The sequence below is a fragment of the Bufo bufo genome, chromosome 10 (assembly GCF_905171765.1).
Source record: "Bufo bufo chromosome 10, aBufBuf1.1, whole genome shotgun sequence".
In the NCBI taxonomy this organism is placed as follows: Eukaryota; Metazoa; Chordata; class Amphibia; order Anura; family Bufonidae; genus Bufo; species Bufo bufo.
In genome coordinates this window covers 53839242-53858221 of record NC_053398.1, presented here as the reverse complement: position 1 = coordinate 53858221, position 18980 = coordinate 53839242, and the positions used below count along the sequence as shown (strand labels likewise).

Here is an 18980-nt window from a genome sequence, read left to right as displayed (position 1 = left end):
CTCACTGAGCGGAGCGGAGGCTGAACGCTGGCAGGCGGATGCATGCTCAGTGGATCCGCCTCCACTGAGAATGCATTAGGGCCGGACGGCTGCGTTCAGGGCCGCTCGTGAGCCCCTTCAAACGGAGCTCACGAGCGGACACCTGAACGCAGGTGTGAAAGTAGCCTTAGTTTGGCATGACCGATCCCTCACGAAGCCATGCTGATATGGCGTTATTTGCTTATTTCCGTTGAGATGCTCTAAGATAGCATCTCTCAGAAAACCTTCAGTTTGCCCACAACAGATGTTAAACTTTTCCAGGCTCTGTTTTTGGACCCTTTTTGAATATTGGCACCACATTTGCCATGCGCCAATCCTGTGGAACATTCCCTGTCAGTATAGAGTCCGCAAATATCAGAAATAAGGGTCTGGTTATGACATTACTTAATTCCCTTAGGATACGGTGGTGTATGCCATCCGGTCCTGGCGATTTGTCTATTTGAATCTTTTTAAGTCGCTGATGTACTTCTTCCTGGGTCAGACAGGACACTTTTAATGGGGAATTTATTTTTACATTCTGCATGTCATCTGACAGTTTATTTTCCTCAGTGAATACACTGGAGAAAAAAAATATTTAACAGTTTTGCTTTCTCCTCGTCGCTCTCTGCGACTCCCCCCTCATTACTCTTTAAAGGGCCGACACCTTCAGATTTATACTTTTTAACATTTATATAATTGAAGAACATTTTAGGGTTAGTTTTACTCTCTTTGGCAATTAATCTCTCGGTCTCTAGTTTGGCCGCTTTTATTTGTTTTTTACATGTTCTATTTTTTTCCTTATAGTTTTTCAGTGCTTCCGTGCTACCCTCCTGTTTTAGTGATTTATATGCTTTCTTTTTGTCATTTATTGCTTTCTTTACAGTTCTATTTATCCACATTGGTTTCTTTTTGTTCCTTAACCTTTTATTCCCATACGATATGTACCTCTCACAATGAGATTTTAGGATGTTTTTAAAGATATCCCATTTTGTGGCTGTATTTTTTATTTTTGAGGACTTTGTCCCAGTTAGTTAGGCCTATGGCCTCTCTTAGTTGGCTAAATTTAGCTTTTTTGAAGTTTGGTATTTTTGTTCCTCCCTGTAGAAACGCTCTTTTGAATGATAATTGGACGGTTATTACTTTATGGTCACTATTTCCCAGGTGTCCCCCAACCTGCAAGTCTGTTGTTCTGTCAGGCCTATTGGTTAATACTAAGTCCAGTATGGCCGTCCCTCTAGTTGGATCCTAATCCAGTTGGGAGAGGTAATTGTCTTTGGTTATTGCCAAGAACCTGTTTCCCTTATGAGATATACAAGATTCAGTTTCCCAGTCTATATCTGGGTAGTTGAAGTCCCCCATAATAACCACCTCATTATGATTTGCCGCCTCGTCTATCTCGTTTAGTAGTAGATTTTCTGTGGACTCTGGTATATTAGGTGGTTTAAAGTAAACTCCTATTAGTAATTTATTGTTGTTTTTAGCTCCATGTATCTCTGCCCACAGTGACTCCACATGTTCATGTCCCTCACTTACATCTTCACGGAGTGTGGGCTTTAGACAAGACTTTACATAAAAGGCAAACCCCTCCCCCTCTCCGGTTTTGACGATCCTTTCTAAACAGACTGTAACCTTGTACATTAACTGCCCAGTCATAGCTATCATCCAGCCAGGTCTCAGTTATTCCCACTATGTCATAGTCCTCCTCACACATCACTAATTCCAGCTCCCCAGTTTTATTAGTCAGGCTTCTGGCATTAGTATACATACATTTGAGAGGTTTATGTATATTTTTTACCCTACACCTTTCCTTCTGAACTGTTCTAGTCCCTCCTTCCATTCCTCTCCCGGTCTCTATCTGCACTATCTTCCCCTCCTATAGTGTAATTACCCTCCCCCCAGTCCCTAGTTTAAACACTCCTCCAACCTTCTAGCCATCTTTCTCCCCAGCACAGCTGCCCCTTCCCCATTGAGGTGCAGCCCGTCCCTACGATAGAGCCTGTAGCCGATAGAGAAGTCTGCCCAGTTCTCCAGGAACCCAAATCCCTCCTTCCTACACCAGTTCTTGAGCCACTTGTTAATCTCCCTAATCTCCCACTGCCTTTCTTGTGTGGCTCGTGGTACAGGCAGTATTTCGGAAAATACTACCTTTGAGGTCCTTGCCCTAAGCTTTTGCCCTAAATCCCTGAAATAATTTATAAGGACTCTCCACCTACCTCTAACTTTGTCATTGGTTACGATATGGACTATGACCACTACCTCCTAAAAGTTATTTCTTTACATTTCCCATATGTCTACTTCATGTTTGGATCATTTTCTAAATTACATTTTCTTTTTTTGGGACGTTAGAAGGTTTAGAAGTTTGGAAGCAAATCTTAATTTTTAAGAAAATTTCCAAAACTAAATTTTTAAAGGACCAGTTCAGGTCTGAAGTCACTTTTATGAGGCTTACATAATAGAAACCACGCATAAATAGCCCCATTTTATAAACTACACCCCTCAAGGTATTCAAAACTGATTTTACAAACTTTGTTAGCCCTTTAGTGGTCTCACAAGAATTAAAAGGAAAATGTAATTTAAATTATAGAATGTCACTTTTTTTGGGCAGATTTTCCATTTTAATCAATTTTTTTCTTTAACACATCGAGGGTTAACAGCCAAACAAAACTCAATATTTTTTTACACAGAATCTGCGGTTTACAGAAACGCCCCATATGTGGTCGTAAACTGCTGTACAGGCACACGGCAGGGCGCACAAGGAAAGGAACGCCATATCGTTTTTGGAGGGCAGATTTCACTGGCATAATTTTAAGTTGTCAACACGTGTTTACTTAAATTTTGAGATATTATAGGTCCTCTCATCAATATTTTCTCTCTAAAGTTAGTTTACAGACCCTTTTTAAAAATATACTTTTTATTATTCATACTTAAAATGCCCCTTCATGGTGGCTTGATGTCATACACAGGGTGCAGGCCTCCAGCCGGCTACTCTTATTGTATGATAGCATCCGCCACGGTTATGATATACAAACAATACAGACTTAAAGGGACACTGACAGGCGAAATCAGCATATATAGTTAGATATATCACATTACAGGTCTTATAGAGTCTTTTAAAAGCATATAACTATCCCCCCTGTCCACCTTATAAAGTGCGAAATATAAAGTTTTATAACCTGCATCTGCGGTCAGCAATCTGCCCAAGGGGCGGCGTTTCATGTGAAAATGCGCCCAGCCAGCCTTCCCAACTGCCGTTCTTAAGCCCCGCCCAGCTCATCATTATTCACTTCGCTGGGCGGGGCTAGAACTCTCCCCAGTCCCGATCCTGCGCCTGCGCAATTCAATCCTCCGGGCATCGTTCATGCCCAATCTTCTGCGCCTGCGCCCCGCCGTCGGACGCACTATAATTAACCCCTTATATGATGTGAGTGAGCAGCGCTGCTCTGAACAGTGCATGGCCGAGGCAGCTGCAGCCTCAGCCATGCACTGTTCAGAGCAGCGCTTCAGAGCGCTGCTCACTCACATCATATAAGGGGTTAATTATAGTGCGTCCGACGGCACGGCGGGGCGCAGAAGATTGGGCATGAACGATGCCCGGAGGATTGAATTGCGCAGGCGCAGGATCGGGACTGGGGAGAGTTCTAGCCCCGCCCAGCGAAGTGAATAATGATGAGCTGGGCGGGGCTTAAGAACGGCAGTTGGGAAGGCTGGCTGGGCGCATTTTCACATGAAACGCCGCCCCTTGGGCAGATTGCTGACCGCAGATGCAGGTTATAAAACTTTATATTTCGCTCTTTATAAGGTGGACAGGGGGGATAGTTATATGCTTTTAAAAGACTCTATAAGACCTGTAATGTGATATATCTAACTATATATGCTGATTTCGCCTGTCAGTGTCCCTTTAAAGTGTATAATGTGAATAGGAAGGTAGATGGTTGGTGTAGGAAATCTTTCCCTAAGACACACTCTCTCTCACCTCTGCCCAGAGGTCGCCCCTGATGGTGGGGTTCCCTGTCCGCTTCCCTTCCCTCCTTTCCCTATAACACCCTAACAATGATAGTGTATCATATAGACGATACTGCCACAACATGGATAATTGTTGCACAAAGCAAGTGACCCAACGCGTTTCACCCATTCAAGGGCTCCTCAGGGGGTCTCAATTTCAGTAATGCAAAAAATCTAATGATACAATAACATTTTTTGCAATGTCTAAATAGATGGTACAATCACCATATATACAATATCCCATCCATCGTCTCAAATAGGTATTGCAGACGTCATAAAGAAATGGTACAACAGACCTTATCAGATGGGGGACGGGTATCGTGCTAGCTCCTATTTTGATGATGGGTGCTGCTACCTGTAATCCAACATATATAGTAAGAAAAAAACACTAGATGCAGATAGGGATGTATACAGAGAGACCCTTAGTCAAGGTCTTACTCCTTACTTCAACATCCAGGGACATTCAAGTGCACTTACAGTTTAACTCCCAGCTCCTGACATGACTGCCTCCTCCCAGGGTCGATATGGCAGTGGCATACATGGGAAAATCTGTTTTTTTAAAGTCGGTGCTCCTCAGGCACTTCCGGCCCGTGGAACGCACGCCGCGGCCTTACTTCCTGTCTGGTGGAACGCAAACGTCACTTCCGGTTTCGCGATTCACCAGAACACCGGCCTCTAGCGATTATTAGGAGGTAGGAAGACGTCATAGCACTCCTTTCAAGCCAAACCGTGAACAGTTTAACCCTTGATACGCCTCCTCCATGGGGGGGAGCGGTCCCCCAGTGACTTAAGATGCTATAATTCTATTTAATCATCCAGTGATCCAGGACATGGGGGGAATCTCGGATCCTAGGATACAAATCCTGATTCATAACAGATTATGATCATGACTTTGATAGCGTCATTTTGTATTTGAGTGCTTCCCGCACTCATGACCAATTTTTGAACTATCATTAATAGCTTAAACAGAAGCTTACAGCACTTACTCCTCTTTTCAGGGTGATCCTTTGATTAAAACATTTTTTCTTAATTTTTCATATATATGTTTTTACTAGCCAATTCCTTAACGTCCAGAGCAGTGGTTCTCAACCTTTCTAAAGCCAAGACCCCTTAATACAGTTCCTCATGTTGTGGTGACCCCCAACCATTACATTTTTTTCCTTGCTACGTCATAACTAATTTTGCTACTGTTATGAATTGTAATGTAAATATCTGATATGCAGGATGTATTATGGGGGGATCTGTGGATGGCACTGTTTAAGGGAGGGGGGATCTGTGGATGGCACTGTTTAAGGGAGGGGGGATCTGTGGATGGCACTGTTTAAGGGAGGGGGATCTGTGGATGGCACTGTTTAAGGGAGGGGGGATCTGTGGATGGCACTGTTTAAGGGAGGGGGGATCTGTGGATGGCACTGTTTATGGGAGGGGGATCTGTGGATGGCACTGTTTAAGGGAGGGGGGATCTGTGGATGGCACTGTTTAAGGGAGGGGGATCTGTGGATGGCACTGTTTAAGGGAGGGGGATCTGTGGATGGCACTGTTTAGGGGGGGGATCTGTGGATGGCAACTGTTTAGGGGGGGAGATCTGTGGATGGCACTGTTTAGGGGAGGGGGGATCTGTGGATGGCACTGTTTAGGGGAGGGGGGATCTGTGGATGGCACTGTAGGCGGATCTGTGGATGGCACTGCCATCCACAGATCCCCCTACAGTGCCATCCACAGATCTCCCTCCCCGACGCTCACAGCAGTATATTTATAAACTAATCAGTAGTATATCTATAAACCCCCGCCGCCTAGTGGGAGGAGCAGGCGCGTGACGTCAGTGAGTGAGCGCCGCCCCCCGCACTGCCTGCTATTACCGGAGCTAAGACAAAGTAAGATATCCCATATCCAAATAAATTATAATCCAAGTAAAGAGCTCAGCAATGATTAAAAGTTAAAGTAGTTACTGATTAGTTTATAAATATACTGCTGTGGCCCTGTATATTCTAACCCCCAGGCAAGCGTCCCTGTCACCATGGGAACGCCTGGGGGTTAGAATATACCATCGGATCTTCTGAGTTACTCAGCCGCAAAACAAGAACCGGCTCTGCTTGGCCCCGGGCCAGCTCGGGGCCCCAAGCAACTGCTTGTTTTGCCTGTCTGTTAGCGACGGGCCTGGACCCACAATAGGAAGCCTCAGGCGACCCCCCGGAAAGGGCCGATCGACCCCCAAAGGGGTCGCGACCCCTAGGTTGAGAACCGCTGATCTAGAGTATGGTCCAAATCCTCAGTCCGACCAGTTTCTCCTTTTCAACTATAGGATTACTTTTTTAGACCAGACCTATCCTATTCAATATTCAAGATGTGGAGCATGCAAGGCGTGCGCCTCTATCTCCACCTGTAAGAGACAGTTACTTGTTTGGCGACTGGCAGGGTTTTCACTATAAGAGACTTCATCAACTGTAGGACCAAAGGTTAGATCATGTGGTATTTTTATAGAGCAGGTTGTTGCGGACGCGACAATATTAAATGACAACTTTTTTGGTTGTTTGTTTCAGTTTTACATAATAAAGCATTTTTTTGTGTCTCCATATTCTGAAAGCCATTTTTTTTTTTTTGGGTGAATGTCCTAGGTAGGGTCTCATTTTTTTGCGGGATGAGATGACAGTTTGATTGGTACGATTTCGGGGTGCGTATGACTTTTTGATCGCTTGGTATTTTACTTTTTGTGATGTAAAGTGACAAAAAAACTTTTGTTTTTACGGTGTTCACCTGAGGGGATAGATCATGATTTCATAAATAAATCATGTTTTAAAGTCTCCATTTTCTGAAAGCCATATTTTTTTTTCTTTTGGGCTATTGTCTTAGGTAGGGTCTCATTTTTTGCGGGATGAGATGACAGTTTGGTACGATTTTGGGGTACATGTCTTTTTGATCGCTTGGAATTACTTTTTGTGATGTAAGGTGACCAAAAAAAAAAAAAAGGCTTTTTTGCTCATTTTTTACGGCGTTCACCTGAGGTGGTGGATTATGTGACATTTTTATAGAGCACGTTGTTACAGACACGGCGATACCTAATATGTCTTTTATTTATTGATTTCTTTTTTTGTTAAACACTATTTTAATGGTGAGGGGGCTTTTTTTTTTATAATAAAAAAATGTAACACTTTTTATATTTGTCCCACTGTGGGACTTCACCCTTTCAGGGTTTGATCCCTGTTTTAATTCAGTACAATACATTCTGTATTGTACTGAATTGAACTGTCAGTCTTACACAGTAAGGACTCTTTCACACGAGCGGATGCCGTGCGGGTAATCCGCTGCGTGAAATACAGCCAAGCCCCGTTCTGGACAGCATTATTGATAAAGCTCCGTGCCTGTGATCTTTTCACTACAAAATCACAGTGAGATAAAAGTTGTCACTGACCGCGGCATGTGAAAGGGCTAATCCACCGGGCATCACCACATACAGCGATGCCGGCGGATGCAGCAGGAGGCCAGCTATCAGTAACAGCCGTGCCAGTGCTGCGGATCGGGCGGGTGCAGATCTTGCACCCGCCCGATTACATCACATACATGCACGTGAGGATGCGTCAAGAAGCCGAATTCCCTGACGTACATGTATGTGACAATGCGTGAAGGGGTTAAAGGGATTTTCTGGGAAAATAAATTGATGCCCGTGACCCAGAGCTGCTGTGAGAACTCTTTAATGGTTATCCGGGCACAGAGGCTCGCATTAGGAAAAGTTTGGGCACTTTAAATAATGACACAGTGACATCATGTATATGAGTGTATTATGGCTCCGCAGAACTTCAGCATTGTACTCAGGCCCCATAAACGTCCACACAAAGGCTCCCACAGGTTTTATCTGTCAGATACTGGAACATGCTCCATCAGACACCATATTACAGAGCGCTGCTTCAGTGTTCTAAAGGAGCACTATAGAGCAGCATTTTTATTTTTTTTTACAAGTGAAACTGTAAACTTTCACAGCCAATAACTGTACTGGAAGATCACAACAATCTCAGCCAAACCCTGTGTCGTTTTAAACACTGCTTTGCTCACAGGGTCAAAAACGTCTTAAGCAAATATTCCCTTGGGCCAGATTCACACATCCGCATTCTGTTCGTATTTAGGGACGAGCGAACTTCCGGTTTTGAAGTTCGGTTATGTGATTGAGTTATGGATTCCGTTACCACGGACCATATCGCAATTCCATGACGGAGTGCCTTTAGAGGCATTCCTTCATAATAAAAGTCTATGGCCCGCATAATGTCTCTAAAGGCATTCCATCATGGAATTGAGTTATGGTTCATGGTAACGGAATCCATAACGCAATTCAGCATATACCAAAACTTCAAATTTTGAAGTTTGCTCATCCCTAGTCATGTTATCCGTGCATCCCTAGTGATGTTATCCGTCATGGCCTTACCGCAAGTTTCACCGACGGATCCCTATAATGTTGTGAGTTTTCTATCTAGGATGCTGTGATTTCAGGTCAGTTAAACCTACTGTCAGGCCCTGGCACACACAAAAAATACAGACGGATAACATGACCGGAACATGGAACGGTGGTTTAAGCCCATAGTATCTAAGGGAGCCTTAGGGTACGGTCACATAGAGCTGCAGGCAGATCTGTTTCAAAACCTCGGTCAAAAAAAAACTGTGTTGCCGTACCCTTAAAGGGCTTCTCCAAGTTATTTTTATTGATGAGCTATCCTCAGGATGGGTTATCAGATTGGCAGGGGTTCGACACCCAGCACCCCCGCCGATCAGCTGGTTGAAGAGAAGGCACGTGCCATGCCATCGCAGCCTTCACTTCATTGTTTACTTGCTCGTCATTGCAGCGGTGAACGGGTGTAATTACAAGAAGCCGTATTCAAGTGTATAGGAAAGGAAAGACGACGATTTCGGGTCACTATGACTATCAAATTTTTTTCTTGGAAAGTCTTTATACACAACGCTCCCACATTATGGGAGATTTTTCAAAACTAGTGCCAAAAAAAGGTGAGATTCTAGATTTTGTTTTTCTAGCTGGCCTCTATCGCCAAATGTTCCTCTTGCACTTAATAAATCTCCTCCACTATGCATGGAAAGCAGCCGCTATGAGAAGCTCCTGCTGGTACCGTTTAGCTCTGGGCCAACATGTGGAATAGCTCATGCATGCAATACAACACAGGAAGAAGAGGACATGCGGGTTCTCTCATCCCTTGCAAAGACCCACGCAATTTTCTGTTCCGATCATGTGGTCACCTGGTCTGGTATATTGAGGGTCAGACACCAGACTTCTCTTCTGGCCATGCACATACTTCATTCCTATAATTTATCCAGTCAGTTTTAGTAAAATAAACTCTATTTTCTGAAAATATTCTGATGTATTTTATGTTAAATTTTAACAACTTGAGCAGATATACAAGGAGATTTCCTTTCTGCTGTGCCAGTCTTCTCCTTCTTCACCAAAAATCGGGCGTACGTTCCTCCCACCATTCCTTTTGTTAGACGGCCTGGATTAATGCAGATGCAGCCGGAGATATCCTATAGGGATGGAGAAAAACATTACTTCAAAGTCTACAGTAAAATATAAGAATGCCTGAAGACAGGGTTCGGTGATATTTTTATGAAAACACGACATGTTAGGATATGGTGTTTTTCAGGCATTTGTAGCCTTCTAAACATAATCGCAAAAACACTTGAACGAGATGTCACAAATTTTATAAAGAAACATTTTTTACATGCAGTTTAAGGCCTCTTTCACACTGGCGTTTTGGCTTTCAGTTTGTGAGATCCGTTCAGGGCTCTCACAAGCGGTCCAAAACAGATCAGTTTTGCCCTAATGCATTGTGAATGGAAAAGGATCCGCTCAGAATGCATCAAAATATGAAATTCGCTAATCTCTAAAAATAACACAATGACGTTGGCATACAGTATGTACTGTAGGCAAATGTTTATTCCAATATCAGTTGGATATTTGGAGACGTTCACAGCTCAAGCTCTTAGGGTCTGTTCACACAACAGATTTTGCCGCCGCAAGAAAAGACATGTCCTTTCCTGGTGTGATGTCCGGATGGATGCAGCTGTGAGCCGCAGCAGGTGTCCATTCACAGTTTAGGTACCTTTCAATGGTGCAACACAACTGTAGGTTTTATTAGTACCATTTTTTGGGGGTACATACGGCTAGGGCAGTGTTAAATCCCGCCCATCCGTGCCGGTGAGGTCACTGTTAGGTGGAAAACTGCTAACCGTAAGAAATATAAACAAACAGCCCTTGCCCCGCACGATACAGCCCAAGGCAAGGGAGGGTATCACAGCATGAAATGCTCCGACGCTCATATCAGGGGGGCTGCCTGGGTGAAAATGGGGATATGTCCTGAATCAGCTCTGAACCCAGACAACCCCATTAAGTATACAAGAAAAAAAGGCCACTTTCACACTAGCGTTTAGGTTTCCGTTTAGGAGATCCGTTCAGGGCTCTCACAAGCGGTCCAAAACGGATCAGTTTTGCCCTAATGCATTCTGAATGGAAAAGGATCCGCTCAGAATGCATCAGTTTGCCTACGATCATTCTCCATTCTGCTCTGGAGGCGGACACCAAAACGCTGCCTGCACCGCTTTGCTGTCTGCTTGACGAAGCAGAGCCAAACGGATCAGTCCTGTCGCACAATGTAAGTCAATGGGGACGGATCCCTTTTCTCTGACACAATCTAAAACTGATCCGTCTCCCATTGACTTTCAATGGAGTTCATGGTGGATGCATGCGGTTGTATTATTGTAACGGATCCGTTTTTACAGATCCATGACGGATCCACCCAAAACGCGAGTGTGAAAGTAGCCTAAACACACAAAGCTGGTCATAAACAAAGATTTGCCCCCAGCTTTCCAATTATCTCACTATGTAGAGTTTCCTATTTTTTTTTTGGCACTTTCATGTGCATAAATTCTCTGGCGTTTTTCATCCCCTCCTGTATATAGGAGGGGGGAATATACACCACTTAGAACGCATTTACATAAAAATTTGACAAAAAAAAAAAAAAAAAATGAACACTTTTTTAAGCAGTTAAACTAGACCAGAGCAACTTTGTGTGTAAAGAAAGCCTTAGGGTACCTGGAAACGAGCGCAGATTTCAAAGCAGAAATAGTTTCCACAGCAGATCCACACCAAAAAACGCATGCGTTACTTGCTGTTTTTGGTGTGGATGAGATGCAGATATCAAACAAAATGACCTGCTGCAGATTTCTAAGGCTGGTTTCACACAAGCAAGTTGTACACTCCGGACTCTCAGCGTGAGTATAAGACACCCTCCCAGAACTGTAAGGGTTACATAGCATCATAAATCAATATAATGTTATACAACCCGGTCAGTTCTGGGAGGTCAGGACGGGAGCTACTACATACTGATGCTGGGGGTCTGGACGGTGACACTTGCTCATGTGAAACCAGCCTAAATCCGTACGGCAGGTCAATTTCATCATGGAAAAAAAAAAAGCAGTGTACATGAGATTTTTCTAAATCACATACACTTTACTGGTATTGTATTATGCAGTTTTTCCACACGTAAATCCGCACAAAAGAAAAGGGTGCTTTAACACAAGGATTTTGCTGCAGAAAATTTCTGCAACTGAAAATAAGTTCCATTTACCTTAATGGAGCTTGCAGAATTCCATGTGCTTTCTGCCAAAACAAACCTATTTGGATGAATGTAATGGATTTTCTGCAACGAAATTCGATGCATGTGAAGGCACCCCAAGGGTGGCTGCACACAATGCAGATTACACGCAGTTTATCTGTGCGGGAAAAACCCCCACAGCATAATACAGTACCAGCAAAGGGAGTAAGATTTGCCAAATCTGATGGACACTTTGGGCCAGATTTATCATTTGCTCAAGTCAGAATAATAGAGTGAAAAAGTCGAAAAAAAATGCGCAAATGCTAAAACTGCGCACAAATTTGCGACTTTTTTTTGCTCTGCACTATGCTCGCCAGTTTTCTGAAAGTGGGCGTGTTTACTTATGTAAATGACTCTCTAGACAGATTTACTATTGGGACTATTTAAAAAGTCGCAAAAAAATGCGCAATTTCACTCCAGTGAGGACCATGCTTATCTTATGAGACTTTTTAATAGAACATGCAACTTTTTCGTAAGGACGTGCGACTTTTGTAAAGCTGCTTACTGACAGATAAACTGCTACCGTCAAACCACATTTATTACAGTCTTAAAGGGCCGATCATAAATCTGACTTTAGCTAAAACTGACTTTAGCCATATGTGAAAGTGGAGTGAGCTGTCAGAGTAATGATAAATCTGGCCCTTTGCTTTTTTCCTTAGGTGTGGAAATAGATCTCTTGTGCGGATTTTAAAATCTGCAGCATGTCAATTGTTTGTGTGATTCTGCACCTTCTGTAGAGTGGTTTTCCCCATAGACGTCAATGGGGTTTATATGAAAAGATAAACTGCACTAAAAAACACAAAAAATAAAATTAAATAAAAAATGCACCAACGTTTTGGAGCAGATTTCATACGGATTTTCTGCGCACAAATCTGCACTGTGTGCAGGTACCCTAAATGTGGGCTGAGCAGTATACAGCCAGCTGCACGCGTTGCAGAATATGTGCAGATTCCAGTGCGGAAAAACAGAGCAAACGCAGCGTATTACAGTACCAGCATGTGAGATTAGAAGTGTATGAGATTACACTCATCTCATGTACAGTTTGCGGATTTTCTCAGTGCAGAAATTGACTGTCCGTGCGGTTTTCTAACTTAACAGCATGTCAATTACATTTGCGGGTTTTAAATGCGGATTTCACCCTTTTCAATGGAAGGGTGAGATCTGCGGCAAAACCACATCAAAAACCGCTGTTAGACATTGCGGATATGCTGCAGAAACTCACACAAATCCTCACGGAAATTAGGCTCAGTTCAGACCTGAGCGTTCTGAAAGGAGCGCTCTGTATGCGCGATTGTACGGGCGTTTACAATCGCGCATACAGAGACAAGTGTACACACAGTGTCGCGCGTTCCCGAAAGTCTATGTACGGGAACGCGCGACAAGCGCCCAAAAAAACGCTCCTGTACTTGTTTGAGCGTCGGGCGTTTTACAGCGCGATCGTACGCGCTGTAAAACGCCCAGGTGAGAACCATTCCCATAGGGAAGCATTGGTTTCTCCTTGTTGAGCGTTTTACAGCGCGTAGGAACGCGCTGTAAAACGCTCAGGTCTGAACTGAGCCTTAGTGCAGATCTTATGGGCGTTCACCCACACCCATGTGCAGGTAGCCTAAGGGTTTCTCAATGAAGGAGGTCTGATGTCATCCAACTACCACACAATATGAGAAGTACTAGCAAGATCCGAAAAAAATTAAAAATAAAAAGGAGACTTTTGTACCAGTAAAGTCTCTTTCTCGCTCTTCCTTGGGGGACACAGGAAACCATGGGTATAGCTCTGCTCCCTAGGAGGCGTGACACTAAGTGAAAGCTGTAAGCCCCTCCTCCATCAGCTATACCCTTCAGCCTGGAGAAGAGACTGCCAGTTGCGTGTCCAAGTAGTGAAAGATAACCACCAACCGGAAAAAAGACTGTCGAGCCCCAACGGGGGCAACCAAGCCGGAACCACAACTGTAACCCAAATGAAGGGCGGGTGCTGTGTCCCCCAAGGAAGAGCGAGAAAGAGACTTTACTGGTAAGTAATACAAAAGTCTCCTTTTCTCGCCCATATTCCTTGGGGGACACAGGAAACCATGGGACGTTCCAGAGCAGTCCCAGAAGGGAGGGACCAGAACAAACTAGACCAACACCAGAGGCATCAATCAACTGCCGCCTGCAACACCAGACGGCCTAAAGCAGCGTCAGCCGACGCATGAGTATGCACCCTGTAGAACTTGGTGAAGGTGTGCAAGGAGGACCAAGTGGCCGCCTTGCAAATCTGCTCCGTAGAAGCCCGATTCCTCTGAGCCCAGGAAGCCCCGACCGCTCTAGTGGAGTGAGCGGTAACACCAAGGGGCGGAACCTTGCCCTTGGCGAGATAAGCCTCAGTAACAGCCATCTTGACAAAACGGGCGATAGCAACTTTGGATGCCGCCATCCCTCTGTGCGACCCCTCCGGAACCACAAAGAGCGAGTCAGTACGCCTGAAAGAGCTGGTTACCTCCAGGTAAACCTTGAGCGCCCTGACAACGTCCAGGCGATGAAGCTTCCTCTCCCGGGGGTGGGAAGGGGAAGGACACAAAGAGGGGAGAACGATGTCCTCGTTCAGATGAAAGGCGGAGACCACCTTAGGAAGGAAGGAAGGGACCGGACGAAGAACCACCTTGTCCTGGTGGAACACTAGGAAAGGTTCCAGACAGGAGAGTGCAGCCAATTCGGACACCCTCCGAAGAGAGGTGACGGCTACAAGGAAAATAACCTTGCAGGACAGAAGTCGCAAGGAAACCGTCCGCAGAGGCTCGAAAGGAGAAGCCTGGAGCGCTGAGAGAACCAGGTTCAGGTCCCAGGGCGGTACCGGAGGGCGGTACGGGGGAACCGCGTGAGCCACGCCCTGAAGGAAGGTCTTGACAGGACCAAGGGGGGCCAGTGGGCGCTGAAACAAAATGGACAGTGCAGACACCTGACCCTTCAAAGAACTAAGACCCAGACCTTGGGCAAGTCCGCTCTGCAGGAAGGACAAAACGGTGGGGAGAGAAAAGCGGAGCGGAGGAATCCCCAGATCGTCACAGAACCCCAAATAGGTCCTCCAGGTCCTATAATAGATCCTAGAAGAGGACGGCTTACGGGCGCGGATCATGGTGCGGACGACGTCCGCAGAAAAACCCCTACGTGTCAGGACGGTGGTCTCAACAACCACGCCGTCAAACGTAGGGACCTTAAACGCGGGTGGAAGATTGGTCCCTGAGAGAGAAGATCTTCCCTGGCGGGCAGCGGCCAGGGCGCGTCTGCCAGGAGCAGCATGAGGTCGGCATACCAAGACCGGCGGGGCCAGTCCGGAGCGACCAGAATCACCGAGACGCCTTCCGCCGCGATCTTCCGAAGGACCTTGGGCAGGAGTGGGATGGGAGGGAATATGTATGGACGCGCGAAGCCTCGCCAAGGAAGAACGAGGGCGTCGGCTCCGCAAGCTCCCGGATCCCTGGCCCTGGACAGATAGGCGGGGACCTTGTGATTGAATTTGGAGGCCATGAGGTCCACGTCCGGTATGCCCCAACGAAGGCAAATGGCCTCGAACACCTTCGGGTGAAGAGACCACTCGCCGGGGTCGACGGTGGTGCGACTGAGGAAGTCCGCCGCCCAATTGTCCACCCCTGGAATAAAAATTGCAGATAGAGCCGGGACGTGGGCTTCCGCCCAACGGAGAATGCTGGTGACCTCCCGCATTGCTGCAGCGCTGCGAGTGCCCCCCTGGTGGTTTATGTACGCCACGGCCGTGGCGTTGTCCGATTGCACACGAACTGGATGACCCTTCAGCAGATGAGTCCAGTGTCGCAGAGACAGAAGGGCCGCTCTCAGCTCCAGAACATTGATCGAGAGTTTGGACTCCGATGGAGACCAAATGCCCTGGACGGATCGGGGAGGAAACACGCCTCCCCAGCCCAAGAGACTGGCATCGGTTGTAACCACCAACCAGTTGAGCGGCAGAAAGGACCTGCCCAGAAGAGGGGACTGTAACCACCAGCGGAGAGATGACCGCACCGGAGGCGATAGATGGAAGGGATGATCCAGAGACTCCGGCGATTTGTCCCAGGAGGAGAGGATCGCCCGTTGGAGAGGGCGGGAGTGAAACTGCGCAAATGGGATCGCCTCGAAGCAGGCAACCATCTGCCCCAAGACCCGCATGCAGAAGCGGAAGGACGGTCGACGGTGGAGAAGGAGACCCCGAATCGCCCGACGGAGGGTCAGTCGTTTTTCCGAGGGAAGACGTACCTCCGCCGCTCCCGTGTCTAAAAGCATTCCTAGGAAGACCAGTTGTCTGGAGGGGGGAAGGGAGGACTTGGGGAAGTTGATGACCCAACCGAACCTCGCCAGAGTCTCTAGAGTGAGATCCACACTGGCAACCGCTTGAGAAAGGGACGGAGCCTTGATGAGGATATCGTCCAAGTACGGTAGCAGAAAAACACCCCTGGAACGGAGTAAGGCCAAAACCGGGGCCAGGACCTTGGTGAACACCCGGGGGGCTGTTGCCAGCCCAAAGGGAAGGGCGACAAATTGGAAGTGGAGGTCCCCCACGGCGAATCGGAGGAAGCGATGGTGACACCGGGCTACCGGAACATGGAGGTAGGCATCCTGTATATCGATGGAAGACATGAAATCTCCCCGCTCCAGGGAAGCCACCGCGGAACGGAGGGACTCCATCCGAAACCGTCGAAGGAGGAGAAAACGGTTGAGCTTTTTGAGGTCCAAAATGGGCCGCACCGAACCTCCCTTCTTGGGAACTACGAAGAGGTTCGAATAGAACCCTTGGAACCTTTCCTCTAGAGGAACGGGGGTAATCACCCCCCTGTCCAGTAAGGTTTGAACAGCCGCGGAGAACGCAGCCGCGCTTTTCGGGTCCCGCGGCGGGCGGGAGCGAAAGAACCGATCTGGAGGGAAGGACGCGAATTCGATTTTGTATCCGGAGGACACAATTTCGAGCGCCCAGGCGTCGGAGACGTGAGCCATCCAGACGTCCCTGAAAAGGAGGAGCCGGCCCCCCACCCGGGTGGGTGGGGGCGCGCCTTCAGGCAGAGGACTGCTTTGCTGCGGGTGTGCGGGAAGGCTGCGGCCTGCGCCAGGAGGGCTGCGCCCGAAAAAACGGCTTCCTACGCTTATCCTGGGGAGGGGCCGAAGCGGCAGCTGTGGGGGGAGCCCCAGAGGTCCTGCGGGAGGACCGAAAACGAGACGCACCAGGGCATCCGCGGGGGGCGCCCCTGGCTTGGGGTTGAGGAAGATGGGTGCTTTTACCACCCGTGGCCTCCGAAATAAGCTAGTCTAGGCGGACCCCGAAAAGGCGGGAACCCGCAAACGGTAGCCCCGCCAAGGAACGTTTGGAGGCAGCGTCCGCTTTCCAAACCTTCAGCCAGAGTTCCCTCCTGACGGAAACTGCCAGGGCAGAGGAGCGTGCTATAAGGGCTCCCGCATCAAGGGAGGCCTCACAAACAAAATTCCCGGCCCGAATAATAAGCTGGGCCAAGGAACGTAGGTTCTGGATGGGGACGTCCGAGTCCAACTCCTGTTCCAGCTGCGCACCCCAAGCAGAGATTGCTTTACCTGCCCAAGCAGAGGCAAAAACCGGTCTGAGGGCAGAACCGGAGGCAGCAAAAATGCCCTTGGAAAGGGTCTCCATGCGACGGTCCTCCGCTGACTGAAGAGAGGACCCGTCGGGAACAGGGATGGCCGTGTTCTTTGACAGACGGGCCACAGGGGGGTCCACCTTGGGTGGGGACGACCAGGTGGCCACGACATCGGTTGGAAAAGGATAGCAAATGTCCAGCTTCTTGGGGTTGACAAAACGGGCGTCCGGGCGAGCCCAAGCCTTAGACACCACGGAGGAGAAATCAGAGTGGATTGGAAAGACTTTTGAGGCCAGCCTGGGTCTGATAAAGGAGACGCTAGCTGCGTCAGAGCTAGGGGGGTCATCTTGCACCTTAAAGGTGTCACGAATATCAGAAATGAGTTGACCCATCGCTGAGGCTAGCTTGGACGGCAGGGCCGAGTCCATTTCCAAATCTGAAACCGCCAATTCACCTTCAGAGGGCGAATCCTTTGGAGAGGAGAGGCCCGTCTGAGTGCGCACGCGTGGCGGGGAGAGGGAGGCATCCGAGGAGGAGGCTCGCTCTACTCTAAAACGCTTCTGAGAGTGCCTAGCTCGGGAGGGGTCACTAAGAGAGGGAGAACCCGCTGCAGCGGCAGAAGCGGTGGACCCGGAGGGCGCGACAGTAAGAGTGGCGTCCTGCGGGGTAGGCGGCCTGTCTATTAGGCGGTCCACGACATGAGTGAGGCTTTCCACGGCCTGGGACAGGGATCTAGCCCAGTCAGGCGGGTCAGAAGAAGCAGGGAGCGACACAGCCGGCGACTGAGGCTGCGGTGGAGCTCGGCATGCAGGACAGTGCGGATCAGACTGCCCCCGGGGAAAGGGTTCCCTACAAGCGGTACAGGCATGGTACCAAGGCTTGGCAGCTGCAGAAGGGTCTGACATGGTGGAAAAAAGTTGCGCTTAAAGTGGGAGACCCCAGAGAAAAAACGGAACGGGGATTACACCCAAGCAACAGTACTGGTGGCACGGAGGGGGTTAACAGTCCTACCAGACCCGGATGATGCAAGCGGCAGCAGCAAGTGGCAGCAGACTGAAGGAGGCTGTGGAGGAGAGGCAGCAGGCACGGAGATGAATAGCTTCAGGATCAGACGGCAGAGAGGATTCCACGCAGCACTAGAGATGTGGAGCCCGACGAAACAGGAAGTAGCGGAGCGCATGTAGGAAGCTCCGCCCCCCCCCCCCTTGCCGCGCTGAAGGAGAAGCAGAGCCGCGCGCGCGGCAAAATGATTTAACCCCTGAGGTAGATGAAGTGCCGGCCAAGATGAAATGGCGCCGTTCGCGTCGAGTAAGCGGCCCCCGCCGCGCCTGTATGTGGCAGACGGCCTCCTGCCTACGGCCGTCCCTCCTGATGCCGCTAAAGAAGACGAAGTCCCCCCCAAATGATGCCCGGTAAAGTTGCCGGCCCCGATATGCCCATGTGGGGGAGGAGGGGGGGGGGGGGGGGGGGGGGGTTTGATGATGGAAAAAACGCTTTCAAGCGTAGATGTAGCAGCGGTAAGAGGGAGGGAAGGGGAGGCTGGAGCAATCCATCCAGCAGGGTCGCCCCTTCAGCTACTGGCACCGCAGTGGCAGGAAGCCGGGGGAGGGACTTGGCGTGCGGGCGACCCTTGAGCTGGCGGGACGCAGGGGAGCGAGGCTGCCCTGGTCCACCTTGTCTTCTGTGGGGGAGGCGGCAGTGCGGATTACCGGTACTGGCACAACTC

General features: G+C 48.3%; 1 protein-coding gene across 2 annotated transcripts in view; it reads right to left on the bottom strand.

Moving 5' to 3' along the window:
* Positions 1-8347: 8347 nt before the first annotated feature.
* The window catches only part of POLA2 (DNA polymerase alpha 2, accessory subunit), a 72818-nt gene continuing 62185 nt past the window's right edge, over positions 8348-18980 (bottom strand). For both annotated transcript variants that reach the window (XM_040409964.1, XM_040409965.1), the window contains one exon: positions 8348-9537. In XM_040409964.1, coding sequence (XP_040265898.1) covers positions 9388-9537 — 150 coding nt within the window. In that variant the 3' untranslated portion in view covers positions 8348-9387. The remainder of the gene's footprint in view (positions 9538-18980) is intronic.